This window comes from Miscanthus floridulus, chromosome 9 (genome assembly GCF_019320115.1).
Source record: "Miscanthus floridulus cultivar M001 chromosome 9, ASM1932011v1, whole genome shotgun sequence".
Lineage (NCBI taxonomy): Eukaryota > Viridiplantae > Streptophyta > Magnoliopsida > Poales > Poaceae > Miscanthus > Miscanthus floridulus.
Genome location: NC_089588.1, coordinates 40,904,439 through 40,919,923, shown reverse-complemented (window position 1 = coordinate 40,919,923; position 15,485 = coordinate 40,904,439). Strand labels below are relative to the sequence as shown.

General features: G+C 43.2%; 1 protein-coding gene across 1 annotated transcript; it reads right to left on the bottom strand.

Annotated features, from left to right (window-relative positions):
- Positions 1 to 6,810: 6,810 nt before the first annotated feature.
- LOC136481800 (cysteine-rich receptor-like protein kinase 40) lies at positions 6,811 to 8,752 on the bottom strand. The gene is made up of 6 exons (XM_066479091.1): positions 8,597 to 8,752; positions 8,337 to 8,501; positions 7,991 to 8,252; positions 7,654 to 7,885; positions 7,391 to 7,541; positions 6,811 to 7,279 (listed from the first exon to the last, which is right to left on the bottom strand). Exons 2-5 carry the CDS (start codon positions 8,481 to 8,483, stop codon positions 7,514 to 7,516), a joined length of 669 nt encoding a protein of 222 aa, XP_066335188.1. The 5' UTR covers positions 8,484 to 8,501; positions 8,597 to 8,752; the 3' UTR covers positions 6,811 to 7,279; positions 7,391 to 7,513.
- Positions 8,753 to 15,485: the final 6,733 nt, after the last annotated feature.

Genomic DNA, 15,485 nt, shown 5'->3' with positions numbered 1-15,485 from the left:
TCTCGTCGTCATCCTCCTCCTCCTCCACCTCAGCCCAAAACAAGATCAAGGACATCCTCGCAGTCGTAGAAAAGGTCCTTGGATTCGGTCACTAATGCTCCCAAAGTGGACCAACAGAAAAGAAAAAGGCCGTTCAGTGGCAGCGTTACCATCTTGATGAAAGAAAAATTTATAGCACACATATCGAAGGAAGATTGTGTTAGTTTCTTCAATCTGTGTGCCTCACTGCCTTCGTATTTATTGAAGTTCGAATTCGAAAGGCAAACACAGAATAAATACGCTACAACAAGAGACGAAGAAATACACAATAAAGATTTAAGGAACATACATAAGTACGTCGAAGACAACCCAGGATTAACCATGGAAGAGGCCGCGAACATCTATTATGATGTACAAGGGACGGGAACACCGGCAATGAAGATTGAAAGGGGCAATCTTTTGGTTCTCGATGACGAGTATACATATCTGACAACATATATGCGCCAGTTGCATGAATATTACATGGCTCAAGCAACAGAGATGGACGACTTTGGTTTTGAGGTTATTATCTGTTCGCCACTTGTTTTCCATTATCCCGAAGAAGAGAAGTTCGATGTCGAGTAGGAGTGCTTGTTCCAGCTATACTAGAAACGCGATCTCGATGTTCAACTATTGACACTGTGGACTATGTAAGTACCCTACACGCGTGATATTACAATTAACTACTCTCTCGAGACAAATTGTTAACTTTTGAGTACTTCCCATGATTTTATGTAGGTGTATATTAAAATTTTGCATTGTAAAAAGCAAATGGGATCACATAGGCTTCTTGGACCCCTTGCGAGTCAATGAGAGGACATGTCTAGGCCTCTATGGATGTGACGTGGAAGACCTGAAACAGAGATTGATTGCTGTTTTCGACGAATTCATGATGAAGAAGAAAACCCACATACTTCTGGCCTACAACTGCGAGTATGTGTTCTCAGCTTTTAATTTTATGCTTCTTTTTTCGTTAAGATTATTCGATAATTAGGATTCTGTGATTGTAGCAACCATTTCGTTTTCATTTGTGTCAATCTTGCCAAAAATCTGATCGAGGTGTGGGACTCGAAGAAAAAATAATTTCATCATCTGGATGCACTGGTGGCAGTGCTGAATTAGTAAGCGATCCTAATAACATATTATTTTCTAATCACACATACCGTTTTCTAATGTTTCTCCCTTTAATGTTGCTCAGTGTCTGAAGAAGCCATATCGGTGGGACGCCGGTCCCATTCAAGGTTGTCGAAATGGAGGGGAAGTACCTGTCACAGCTGGCGGGAAACAATTAATGCGGGTTTTATGTAATGTGGGCAATGTTTCGCCACATCGGCGAGAAATCGGAAGAAGCCGATAAGTTGGTGTGTATAATCCCTATTTTATTTATATCTGTTAATAATTCAACAAAATAATTTACTGTTCCTCTTTGGAAATCATCTATTTTGAATGACAACGCAAGAAATTTAACCACCAAAGGCTGTTAGACGTGGAGTTCGTCGCACTGCAATCCGAGGTCGCAAAGTTCATCTTAGCCGAGGTATTAGAAAAAGATGGAGTATTTTCCATTGCACAATCCGTGAGGTACAAGGAGAAGCATTGCACAGTCTGTGAAGTCTGAGAACATTTCTTTTTTGTTTTGAGGGATCGAGGTCTAGATATAACATTTGAACTATAACTATAATATTTGTAATGTTTAATATTTATGGACATATCGTCTACGTAGCGTATATAAAGCGAAACCCGATTCCACGAAAAAATATAAATTAAAATCAATTATAAAACAATAAAATGCGAATGGGCCATCACTGCCGGTTAGCAACGAACCAACAATGTTGTCTTGCTCAACACTGCCGGTTTGAGCCATGAACCAACAATGTTGGATTGCTCAACACTGCCAGCTTGAGCCATGAACCAACAGTGTTCTCTTGCTCAATACTGCCGGTTTGAGCCATGAACCGACAGTGTTGTCTTGCTCAACACTGCCGGCTTGAGCCATAAACATACAATGTTGGCTTGATCTACACTGCCGGCTTGGGCCAAGAACCGACAGTGTTATCTTGCTCAACACTGCCGGCTTGATCCATAAACCGACAGTGTTGGCTTACACTGCCGGTTTGGGCCAAGAACCGACACTTTTGAAGCAACCGTCACTGTCGGTGGGGACTACAAACCGACAGTGTTGTTCAACTAGACACTGTCGGGTGGAGCCACGAACCGACACTATTGTCTGTAGATCAGTGTCGGTTTTTAAGAACCGACAGTGATGTCAACCCCACATCACTGTCGGTATGCCACTGTCGGTTCAAAATCCGACAGTGAAGGGGGTTTTTGAACCGACAGTGATGTCCAGATCTGGGGTAGTGTATTCATGGTGTAACGTGACCAATTTTTATGTTAAGAATTCTCAAAAAAAATTATGTTAAGAATGTCTAATAGCTTCACGTCATCACGTGTTCCCTGTGATTGCGGGATTTTGGCAGATTTTTCCTTGTTTTCTTTGGTGTTTGTTTATGTAACTAATTCATAAAATCTAATAAATCAATGGCTTAGATTGAACTATTACCTCCTAGTAGGTAATATTTGTACCTAGCATTGCCCTCTAATTTTAAATTTCCTCTAAATTTCTCCTTTTTCTAGGTTTTCTCAAAAATCTAAAATTCGTGAGATAGGCTCAATCTTTTTGGATGGATCTGGTTGGATTTGTTCCGATGAGAATTGGAGGAACTCAGTTAGATTGAAGCAACACCTCTGCTCCATCGTGTGTTGGATCTCCAGTTCAGTGAAGGAACATCAATTTGTTTGGCTTGCTTTCCGTTTCTTTTTGGCTTGGGAGATTCTTTTTTCAGATCAGTCTTCAGCTGTGCTTTCTCTGAAAATTAATCTTATCAGCCCTTTTTTGTGTCTGCACTTTCTGTACCTCTGCTCTCCCAGAGCTGTGTATGCTTTGCCAAACAACAGGAAGGCAGCCAGGCAGGTAAGCTGATTTAGTGCAGCATTTCTACCACCCTCTCTCATTTTTGTGAAAGGTCCCTTTCTAGCTGCAGTGGCTAATATTCTGGTAACCATTGTTGCATGATTTCAAATTGGCTGCTGGTAGCTAGTCCTTTTGTTTCCATTAGTTCCTATGTTTTTCAGTAGTTGTTTGATTCATCTACAGTCTGTATATACAGTTTCCTCAGAGTAATTTTGTTTCAGTTTAGCAGTTCAGTGTGTGCTCTTCCATGTATTTTGGTTTGCTTGCCTAGTTTAACTCAAGTACATGGTTTGATTAGTTCAGTAGACAGCAGTAGCTTTTGTTTTAGTAAGCTTCCTTCTCTTTAGCTCTAGTTCAGTTATCTATTTTGTTTTCTACTAGTACGAGTTCTGTTAGCCTTTTCTTGTTGTGTAGTTTTTTTTATGTCAGTTCGGCTACTAGGCTGTAGCATTAGCCCTTTTTCTATTAATTAAATTGGTTTACGCTTTGCTTCAGAGCTTGCATGTTTTCGCTTCGGTGATGTCTTATGCAAGTATTAATGGTTCCTAATGTCATAAGTTGGCTTATGTGACCTTAATGATTTGAAGAGAGGTTAGTTGGGTTAAAGTAAGGACATATGCCAAATTCTTAAGGAAAAAATTATCGGCTCCCATTCACCCCCTCTATCGCCGTTTCGGTCCTTTCATTGGTATCAAGCCAAGTAAATATCATACCACTTAACTGAAGTACGAAAAGCGACAATGGAACGCGCCAGTGGAAAAGCCCCGTGGTTCCATGGAACGAACTACACAAATTGGAAGATTCGCATGTCCACTTTCCTTCAAAGTCTTGGTTCTCGTGTTTTGGATATTTGCTTAAATGAGGACTACGTTGTTCTTGCTGCTCGAGTTGGTCAAGACCAGATTGACCAACACGAGACCAACATCAAGGCTCGTAATAGTTGTTTGTTTCTCTTTGCATGATTGAGTTTGATTGCGTTTTCAGTCTTGACACTTCTCATGGGGTTTGGTCTACTCTTGATAGTACCATGAGGGGTTTTCTCATGTCAAGTCCCGACTCTTTGAGACCCATCGGCATAAATATAAAACTTCTTGCATTGGTGAGAGTGTTGATTCGATGTTCACAGGCTTTGAGTCGATTGTGAACAAAATAAGAGCCAATAAGCCCTAGCTATCCTATGATGACCATGAGAGAGCTCTAAAACTCCTCCATGTTTTAGATTGTAGGGTGTGTGAGGTCAAGGTAGAGGCTATAACCGAGTCACCCACTATGAGACCCTTACTATCGATGAGCTTTTCAACAAGCTTAAGTCCACCGAGATCGACATCCAATCCAAAGCCTTAACTCGAGCGACGATAACTCCACCTCCTTTAGCGATGATGAGGGTGAGAGAAGATTGATGACATGTTCAATGGGCTCTGTTTCCTTGTCAGCACCGCCAAGTCTAAGGATGGCTACTACATGATGGCTATTGATGGCGAGAAGATGGACGACAACAACGATGAGGACGTCTCTGACTCTGAGGTACACCGCTCTGCCTATGAACTTGCAGTAGAGCTAGATACCCTAAATGACACTTTACTTATTTAGGACCACTTGTTGAAATGTGTTGTGCGTGAGTGTAATAAGTTTAATGCTAGACTTGAGGTTGTCACTAGAGAACTTGAGATTGCTAGGGATACTCCTGTTGTGCCTGATGAGACCAAGGTTTTAAATCACGAGCCATGACGTTTATCCGTAGCCTCCTCCAAAAGCTATAAAATGCTATAGTGGGACATAACAGGAAGCTATTTCATTTAGCAGTTTTATAGAAAAAACATAAAAAATCTTAATTAACTATGTAGGAGAACATGATGCTTTGGAAAATTGTTGACACAAATACTCAAATAGATACACCATGTTTTGGGGAATATGTCTCCAGGTCAATTAGTTAACATTCATTAAAACAATCAACATAATGATGACTATAATCAACATACATATTCATTCAACTTTGAAATTCAATAGTTCATTACATCATTTATAAACTAAAGAACACAACAAAGATGCAAAGATTATAGTCTTCTAGAGTAAGAAATGAATATTTGCTTTGTTCAATATGAGCGGTAATAAACATATTTGGCGGCTAAGGCAAATTGTTGGGTTTAGCGGAGACAATAGAGTCCACGGAAAGCTAAGGAGATAAGCTTTCCACAGCCAACATTCCCACATCAAAATTCCTTCAGGATCAATGGTAATCATTGAAACAAGTGAGCGTCCAAAATTTGTATGGGTGCAATGTCACCATATTTTGGGCCGTTAGGCCATGTGTCATGTTTGAGTCCCTTAGGGACACGACCGGTAGTCCTTGGCCATCCTTTAGACCATATATTCAATATCTATCACCTAAGTTAGGGTTTAGTTTTACTTAAGATTAATGTGTCTTTGAACTGTCGCCATTCATCAGTGTGTGAGACCCCAACTCATGAACTTAATCATACATCAACAATTATTTTTAGATTGCATTCTTTCTTTGTTCTTGCTCATGTTCTTTGATGTGCAACCAAGGATTAGCCTTCGTGGAATGCTCAACTAGACAATGCAGTTGATAACTAGAGGATACATGGTGCTAATAACGGTGTAGGGTTCAAGTTTTTGCTTGCTTGATAGCCAGATCGGTGGGTCAAGCCTCCACTGAATCGATATTTATCTCAATATGACAGAAGATCGAGCACTCCCATTCCATCAAGGTTTGACCTGGTTTTCTATGTGGATACAGTTGTACTCCTCTATAGAGCTTTTCGAATTTCATGATCATTCTTAGAATGACCACTTGTTCCTACCGATTCAGTGTAGTGAGAGAAACATGCTTATGATCACTTTGGTTGTTTAACACTCGTATGCTTACTTAGATGTTCATCACTAATTAATTAGTGACTTAAGCATAGCATGTAATGTTTAACCTACACCATGCTTTTGTGCACTTTAACAAAATACCTATTAAGTTCTTTTGCATCCACCAAATATTTGTGTTGGAATAAGTCCTCTGAGTACCTTTGAACTTATGGTACTGCCATTAAACTGTATTCAGGTAGTCAAAAACCATGGTGGCCACTTCAACAAAGTCAAAATACGATCAGATGCATAGAAAGTGGATAAGGTAGGCACCCTTCTATGCTGCGTGTAAACATTAGAACAGCAGGCATCAACTCAAGTTACCCATCGAGTTTAGATGTGTAGTTTGAGTAGGGTTGGGGGAACGTAGTTAGTAATCTACCTATTATGTAATTTGCGAATCAACCATGATGTAGACCTCATATGTATGTTGATTCACTGGCGCGGTTACCATGAGTACTCTTGCAACGAGATCCTACGATTTTTGTGCTAGTGGAGTTCTCGGATGGCAACTCCAGGGGCTCCAACGGCTGGTAGGCTTAAACCATGCTGGTTGAGAGGACGATACATGGTTTAGGTTGGCCAACCGAAGAGGGGTTCTTGCAGCGTGCTTCTTCATCTCATTCATTTTACTTTGTTTGGACACTTTCCTAACATCGTTCCTAGGGTTAGTGCATTCATTCTGACTATGTGATCTTGACGATAGCTAAAAGAGATCCTCATTGGCAAATACAGGATATAAAAAGCCACATGGAAGTTTAACAACCATAGTAATATGTTAACCATGGTCAATCAGACATGTTCATTAAGATGACTCCACATTGTTCAGTTGATATGTTTTGTGTCTATGATCGTTGAATGGAATCATCAATCAATAATTATGTTAACCATATACAATCAATAATTATGTTATCCATATATGGTCCTACAAAATGATCCAAGATTATACGTAATGTAGAGTCATTGCATAAACAATGAGCTCACGTGTCACGAGTAAGTCACATAATAATTGCTTTTTTGTTCACCAATAAAGCGACACATAGAACTGACAGGAAGGAGTACTAGCTGCCAAAAAAACATATGACACTAGTCAAACAACAAATTCTTCATAAGTACATAAATTACTAAGTGGTACAGTTATTATATCCATGATTGCATCTAGAGCATATCACCATGGATGAACTAACTCTCTGCACCACAGTTTTCCTTTGTACAGCTTGCAGTATTCACCATTCAGTGAGCACGCCTTCTGTTGAGCTGGTCAACAATTTCAACAATAGAAGGCCTCTTCTTCTGATCCATGTCCACACATTTTAGCCCAGTTTCAATGCACGTTTTTACTTGCTGGAGGCTATCTGCATCTAGTGATGAGTACCTGGATGCTATGTGCTCATTTGTCCATGTTTGACGAACCTACAGGATTGAAATTATGAGCCTTAGTGATAGTATACAAACTAAATCAGAATAAGCATCTAAAATATATACTTCAATCTTCAAATTCACTAGTGATATATGTAGCCTTGCCTGATCTATGAAGCTCCTTGCAGAGATGTGCTTGTCATTCATAGAGTTCTTCTGCCCTGTTGTGATTTCGATGATAAGTATGCCTAAGCTGTATATATCAGACCAGGTTGAGATTTCTCCTCTCTACAGATATTCTGGAGCCATATACCCTCTGGAAAGCATGAACGTCAATGTTATTACAAAGATCATGGGAGACACAAATGCAATTTACTCAGTAATTAGGAAACCAAACAATGGTATGCCAACATTATTACTGAACCTACTTTGCTCCCACAACATTTATTGTGTTTATTCGGGTTTGTTCTTCACCAAAGAGTCGAGACAGGCCGAAATCCGCAATTTTTGGCACCATGTTATCATCCAACAATATGTTGGCAGGCTGAAGATCCAGATGAATGATAGGCCTATCTCTTCCCTCATGTAGGAAATGTAAACCCTGGTAGATGCCCTCGATTATTTTGAAGCATGTCGCCCAATTAGGCCTAGAAGATATATCTGAAGAATGAAAACAAGGTTATTTAACAATATCCAAAAGAATGCATGTCTTCAAATTATGTGGTGACAGAACAAGTGTGTTGAATACTTCATTCATTCCCATACCAAAAATGCACTTGTCGAGATTTCCATTCAGTGCATACTCGTAGCACAGCAAGCTCTCAATGACGTCGACAAGAATGTATCTTCCATTGTGGTCGATCACTTTCTTCTGCACTTCATGGCAGTAGCCAACCAACTTCACTATATTGTCATGCCGGATGGCCATCAGATTCCCAACCTCATTCTGAAACCGTTTCTCAGGTGGCACTGGGGAATTATCTGACAGCTGCTTCACAGCAATCGCTTGCCCATCTTGCAGAAACCCCTGTCAATTTGACCTCTCAGATAAGAGAATTCCCATCTAGGAGGATTATGCTGAAACTGGGGGAATATTTGAGCATAGCCGTACCTTATAAACAGTTCCAAATGCACCTTGACCAAGTTTTCTGTCAGGAGAGAACCCATTTGTGATATCTTTCAGAAACTCTGCTGGGAGTTCATTCGGTAAAGTACTCAGAAGAGTCGGCTGGTCACCTCCGCTAGCGTCCCTGGCCATTTTTGACGGTTCAAGTAGCTGCAGAGGACAGCTTCTTCAAGTATTATTACAACTTATATATACTTCCAAGTTCTAACAAAATAAGCAGCTTCTTACTTGTTAGAAGCACAGACCTGGAGAAGAAGACTTGAGGAATCCAAGTGAACAAGCTGCAGAGAGATCGAAGGACAAGAGCTGCTGAGATTGCTGGTCGGACGAAGCTTGAGCAGGTGCGCGACAAGATTATATACGACTGAGGCAACCCGATGGGATCTGGATCAGGACGACCACAGTTGACTTGACTCGCACAATAGGAAATATGAGTGCTGTTTCAGCGTAGGTGAGCATGGTGTGTTGCCATGAAGCTCCCAGTAGATCAGACGAGAATGTTTAGCCCTTGTTTAGTTCGCGAAAAGTTGGAAATTTAGCTACTGTATCACTTTCGTTTTTATTTGGCAATTAGTGTTCAATCATGGACTAATTAGGCTCAAAACGTTCGTCTCGCAATTTCCAATCAAACTGTGCAATTAGTTTTTTTTCGTCTATATTTAATGCTCCAGGCACGTATCGCAAAATTCGATGTAATGAGTACTGAAACTTCTACATTTAATACTGTAGCACTTTTGGAGAAAACTTTTCGGAAACTAAACATGGGCGGTGATGTCGGATCCGAAAACAGGCGAGCAAAGTCGGTCAACAGGCGCGTTGTCTACGCCGCGTCCAGGAAGGGAGATTGCTATGGCCATTTCTCATGATTTTTTTTAACAACAGGGTAATCTATGTCTTACTGTGGTACCGTACATGTCCCAATTAATAGTCGTCTTTTCAGCAAACCATGCCTCTTTTTTGTTTTTGCGAAAGCTCAAAATGGGATTAGAATAAATCACGCATAGTACATGTCCCAATAGTCCATATTATATATATATATATATATATATATATATATATATATATATATATATATATATATATATATATATATATATATATGTTTTTCTTCACTACTGTGGCGCACTGTTTTCACCGTACAAGTAAAATGGCTCTGACTGTGCAAACTTATGCCTAGAAACTGGGCTCTCCGGCTCCGCTACACTAGCCAACAATGTCTTTTTTTTTTTTTCGCGACCGTGCCTACTCGACATGTACTTAATTAAGAAGAACAAGTAGAAGTTTCAGTAGAAGTGAGCTAACCGTAATCTAGGGATTACCACTAAACTCACTGTACAACACGACCAACAAGAACCAACTGGACCTGCAGAAGGAATAAAAACACAAATGCCAGGTTGCCAACACAGGTGATGAAGCTGCGGCGGTAAAGTATCCAACAAGAGGAGACAAGATGAACATCCAGTAGCATGGCGGCAAAGCATCCGCAAGAGACAACAAGAGCGGCAAAATATCCGCAGGAGAGTAGTGGCAAAGTATCCGCAAGCTGTGGGGAGCCATCATGCACTCTGCAGCAAAGCATCTACATGAGGGGGGAGACCAGAGCGTCGTGGGTGGCAAAGTATCCGTCCAAGCAGCAAGGACGGCAAAACATCCGTCAAAGAGAGCGCTAGTGGCCAAGTATCCGCTGCGAAGAACCTAACGACTACGGTGACACCAAACACGAAGGCTGAACCGACCATTGTGAAGAGCAGGTTGAAGCACAAGTAGGCACAGTATGTAAGGAGCAACTCCGGCGATCGAAGTGATAGGTGGAGCAGCGGCACCGCTGTCGAAGCGCACCAATGAAGCCTTCAAAAAGGGAATGACATTTGCAGACGCCACCAACGTTGGATGATGCACTAGAGAAGGACTTTTGTCCCAAAGCTTGCCCCATTGACACCCTTGCCGAACAGAAACTTTTGAAGGCACCTTCAAGAAGGTGGATGGCGCTGGCCGCGTCACCCATCGTCGGCCCATAGGGAAGCCGGGAAGGGTTTTCACCCAGGGACTGTTTGATCGAAGATGCCGAGGAAGCAACCCCACGCACATGCGCCAGCAACACGTGCCGACCGCAACTGCGCAGGGGAGTGGGCTGCCAGCTGCGCAACAAGGCAAGCCAGCGGCTGCAACCAGGGGTGCAAAGGCGACGGGTTGGGCGACTTGAACCTCGCAACATTTGCGGCGGCGTCAGATTTGCTGCCGGGCTGAGATGGGGCGTTGACCGCATGGCCCACCTGACTGGCCTCCCATGGCTCCGCTCACCGTGCAGCCGCCCATTGCGGCGTGGGCCGTCGACCAGCGTGCCTAGACCATACCGCCGCACGGCGTGTAGCCACCCACCACGACGCGGGCCGGCCAAGCCCATGCGGAAGAGGGCCAGGTGCTCGTGGCATCCTGGCCCAGGCGATGGAGGACTCGGTGGAGGAGCAATGCCGGGTCGGCGGCCCAGCGCGAGATCCATACCTGGAGCTCCCAGATCTGCCCCGCCACAGCCAGCCACACCACCGTCAGCAAAGATGGGCCCCCGACACATCCAACCCCGGCAAGGCTGCAGCCACCGTGACATCCACTGGATCCGGAGCATAGGTCGCAAGATCCAGCTATTGGGGACGACCCGGATCCGCCCCGATGACCACGCCAATCACCGGCGGAACTTGAGAAGACGAGGGGGGTGAGGGGTGGAGAGGGGAGTGGGGCGAGACTGCGGTGAGAGGCTCGTTTTTTAGCACTGCCGCAGGCCGCCGACGTCGCCGCTCGCCGAAGAGTGGCGGCGGCGGTGGTCGGAGGAGAGGCAAGGATGGTGGGGACTGGCGACGCTGGCGGTCGCCCACGAGTCGCCCGTTGGGGAGCTCAGGGGTTCTTCACGCCGGGGGTTCTTCACTAGCCAACAATGTCAAACTAAAGCTGTACAGAGCCTAGGCAAACAAGCCCTGAAACATGAATGATCCTATATCTAAACATAAGCAAAATAGATGAATCAATTTATAGTTTTTACCATGTTGTTTGAATTCAACTCCTGATTTTTTCCCTTACGACCATGCTTAAATTTGATTTCATGTACATCCATGGGTTCAAATTCAAGGTAATCAATTTTGTTTAACCTCCAACTTGTATGGTTGTCTGATTTTTAACCTAGAACTACGAAACTCAGTACTGGACACCCTCCAACCGTCAAACAAAATAAATTTGGTCCTCTAGCAGGATTTGAATGTATTCAAAGGGGTTTTCTATTTTTAGAAGTAATTAAAGTTTAATTTAATCTCTAAAAATTCATACCTAATTAATTTAAATAAAAAAGAAACTACTACTATTTTCCCCAAAAATGTTATCTCCTTGTTGACGCTCTATTTGGAGTAATTTGGATCTTATTTGTTTCAAATAATAATGAGCACGACTATGAGCAATAAAGTGATAGGAACATGAAAAATAAACTCCAAATAAATATAAATACTGCTAGAAGTAAAAGAGCCGGAGAAATCGAGTGATGCAAAATGAGAGTTCTCATATTCCAATAAATATTGTTGTAGATATATATACTTGGCTTCATGTGGGCAGTTACTTACTAGAGAGGGAGTAAAATGACACCCCTGTTCTGTACCTATAGGAACTGCCATTTGTAGTTGCTAATGACAGGGATTAACTCCTAATTGATCATTAAGAATATTTCTCAGCACTCTGTCTTGATCAATTAGATCCTTGTGGGCTTCATTGTTCATCCATTATGCATCACCACAAATCTTTGGAAAACCTTGTGGTAAAAACCAAAGTGATATTAGTATACCTTCTTAAAACATGTTATTTAGAACTTTTGAAATAAGGATAAACACCATGAAATACAATCATCAATGTTATTTAGACCTTTTTGAGATAAACCCAACAAAGTCTAATTCTAAAAACATGTTAATCATATGATCAATATGCCCCAAAACATCTTCTAAAAATCCCGATGGGGAAAAATATAGACGATATTGCATATAACTTTGTGTTAACATTGCCAAATCAGAAAACTTAAATGAGAAACCACAAATGGGAAAACTCACACAGAGAAGAGTACAATGTAATTTATGTTCGAATATCACCCTCAAAACCCCCAAGGAGGAAATATATATAATACAACATAACCTTGTGTTGATATTGCTTCATCAAAAACTTTATATGAGAAACCCCAAAGAAAAAACTCATACAAACAAAAGAGTACAATATTGTGTTTGGAACAAGTTATCAATCAGAGCGACTCCCCCTAATACTTGCAAATCTATAAGTCAATTCATACCAATGCACTCAACTAAAAGGATCTATAGATGGCTACAGGAGGGATGAAGAGCCTAGTAAAGTTTTCTACAAAGATAGAGACACTAGGAAAGTTGGTTAGTATAGAAGACAATCCTAATAGCCATTACTTGGCTAGCCTATTCACTCCAAAGCAAACCCTCCTACACAACTCTAGTAACTACTATAACTAAACCACACAAACTACTCAGAGCAAGAACTACAATTAGTGAGCTTACAAGTAAAGCAACCAAACTATTCTCCTCATGAGAGAGCTACCTGTACACAAACTACTACACAAACACAAATATGGAATGTAAATACAAGTGTAGTAAAGAACAAACCAACGAGGACAAGTGACACAAGATTTTTTATCCTGAAGTTCGGTTGCTTGCCGACAACTTAATCTTCGTTGAGGTGGATTCTATTGGATCACCGCTTCACTAGCCTTGTAAGCATACAAGCTTGCCCCCTACGACTTGGGCACTAGTATGAAAGCTAGTGGATCACCAAGAACCTCTCCAAGCCTCGTGATCTCACTATAGTTAGTCTTAGCGAATCTCCATCGGTGATGAGCACAAAGCCCCCCACAAAACCACCAATCGGAGCCCCCACACAATCACCAAGCGGTGCTTGATGATCTCCACAACACCAAAGCCGTCTAGGCAGCGACAACCACCAGGAGTAACAAGAACTCACTATCAGAACTATTCACCAAGTGTCACTAGATGCACACTATCAATGCAAGGTACTAGAACCACTCCAATTATTCCACACAAATACGGTGCCAAGCTATGCAAGTGAGTTGGAGGCGTTGCTCAAGCTCTATGGGTGCACAAATATCAGCCAAGGGTTCCAAGAGAGTTTAAATGGCCAACTACACAAGTATTTGTAGCCCCCAAGAGCCAATTATAAAAAATGTAGGCATCGGAAATTCCGGTGGGCACTAGAAATGCCCCACCGGATAAAGGAGCCGACACGATGTGACACATCATCCAACAGTCAAATTTAAATGGTCAACTAGCCGTTGAGTAGACCCTTTATCTGATGGTTTTCCGATACCTATCACTGGACTTATCCCGTGAGCGCCAAACCTCTATGCTGGGAATGTTCACAAAGAACCCCCCCACGGATGCTTTGTTCGGTGGCCCCTAGGGACACGACCGAACAAATCCTATGTGGCTGGGAGTTCTCTAGTCCACGACGAGAGAGGTTTTGGACGCACTGCAAAAGTCCGGTGGTCCACACCTTATTTTTTTGTTGGCCCCTTTGAATCTCCCGCACAATGAGCTGAGGGACATCTTTCTTCGGCGCACTGTTAGAGGGTAGCACTAGATAAATCTAGTGGCCGGGGGGTCTGACCCAGGTACCCATGGAGGACTATATGGCCCACACCACAAGGGACGATCCAACCCAAAAGATGATGACTTGTGGCTCAGGACACAGCTCGGCGCATGCCACAAGACACCTCGGTGACATCCTGGAGATAGCATAGAATCTGTTAAGATATGCTGAATGTAATATTCCATGTAAATCTTATTTGTTATCTAATTAGTTGTAGACCTGATCGGCATGTAACCCTACCCTCAGGATATATAAGGCGGGTAGGGGATCCCCTCAAAACGCACGCAATCATATACGATAGTCAATACAAACCGACTAGACACAGGATTAGGGTATTACGTCAAGCTGACGGCCTGAACCTATCTAAATCTTGTGTCTTGTCACCATCTCGCTCCTAATCTCGCTCACCTCAATGATAAATCTACCATCGTGGGTATACCCCTCGGTGGACTGCCGAGCACATTTAGTCGACAGTTGGCGCGCTAGGTAGGGGTGTGCGCTTGATCCCATGGCAGGCCAGATGGTATGTCTTCTGAGGTACCCATTCACACCTAGGCCCGGCCAATCCTTCACGGTCGGTTCCATCACCTAGGTCGTCAATGCCAACGGTGACGGGGAGGTCATCCAGGAGGTGTAGGACAACCCTACGCTGACAGCTCCAACGTTTGCCCCCGCAGATGCGATCTTAAGATTTTTCCCGAGTTCGTCTTCTTATCCGACAGCTTGCCCATCGGCGCCAGACCGGCCAACGAAACCCGTCCAACAGGACGACCTGTTCTCATCTATAGATCAGGTTGATGAGAAGCTCACCGAATGCTTGTCACTTGTAGAATTGGTCCTAGATCGGTCTCCTTACGACGATGAGTTCCCGTCGCTCCAGCATTTCTAGGTGGTTCGCCCTAAGCCCTTCGCTCGATCACACCGTCCAAGGTGGCACGATGCAGATCTGACCATCACAACCACTCCACACGGGCGCACATTGCAGTGCCGATCGCTCTCTAGATCTAACCTGCCTAGGGCTGGTCGGCAAGCTCCAATGCAAGGTCCCGCGACGGCTCACCCCTACTGGTTGGCCAACGCGACTGCTTTCTATCAAGAGGCCCCGCATGATCTCTATGCCGACCAGATCGGCGACATCTATCTGCTCACTGAGCTCGTTCCACCGAGCGTCGACCAGTTTGCACTGACCATCAACATGGTGCAGATTCGTCAGCTCGATGATGACTCTCTGCTCCTGATCTTGGAGGCAGATCCGATAGTAGAATCAGAAGGCTCCACCAAAACCGTCACCGGGACCATCACCGACCTCATCGCCAGCACTCCATGCCCATCTAGATTCGGGAGCAGAATCTTCATGATCAGCGCCGACAGTGCTGCTCGCGATGGGGAAACCGACTCTCAACGTGTCGCATGAGAAGGAAGAAACATCGATCGTGCTCGACGCCATAGAGAAGCAGACACTGTCGCAGCTACAGCGAACAC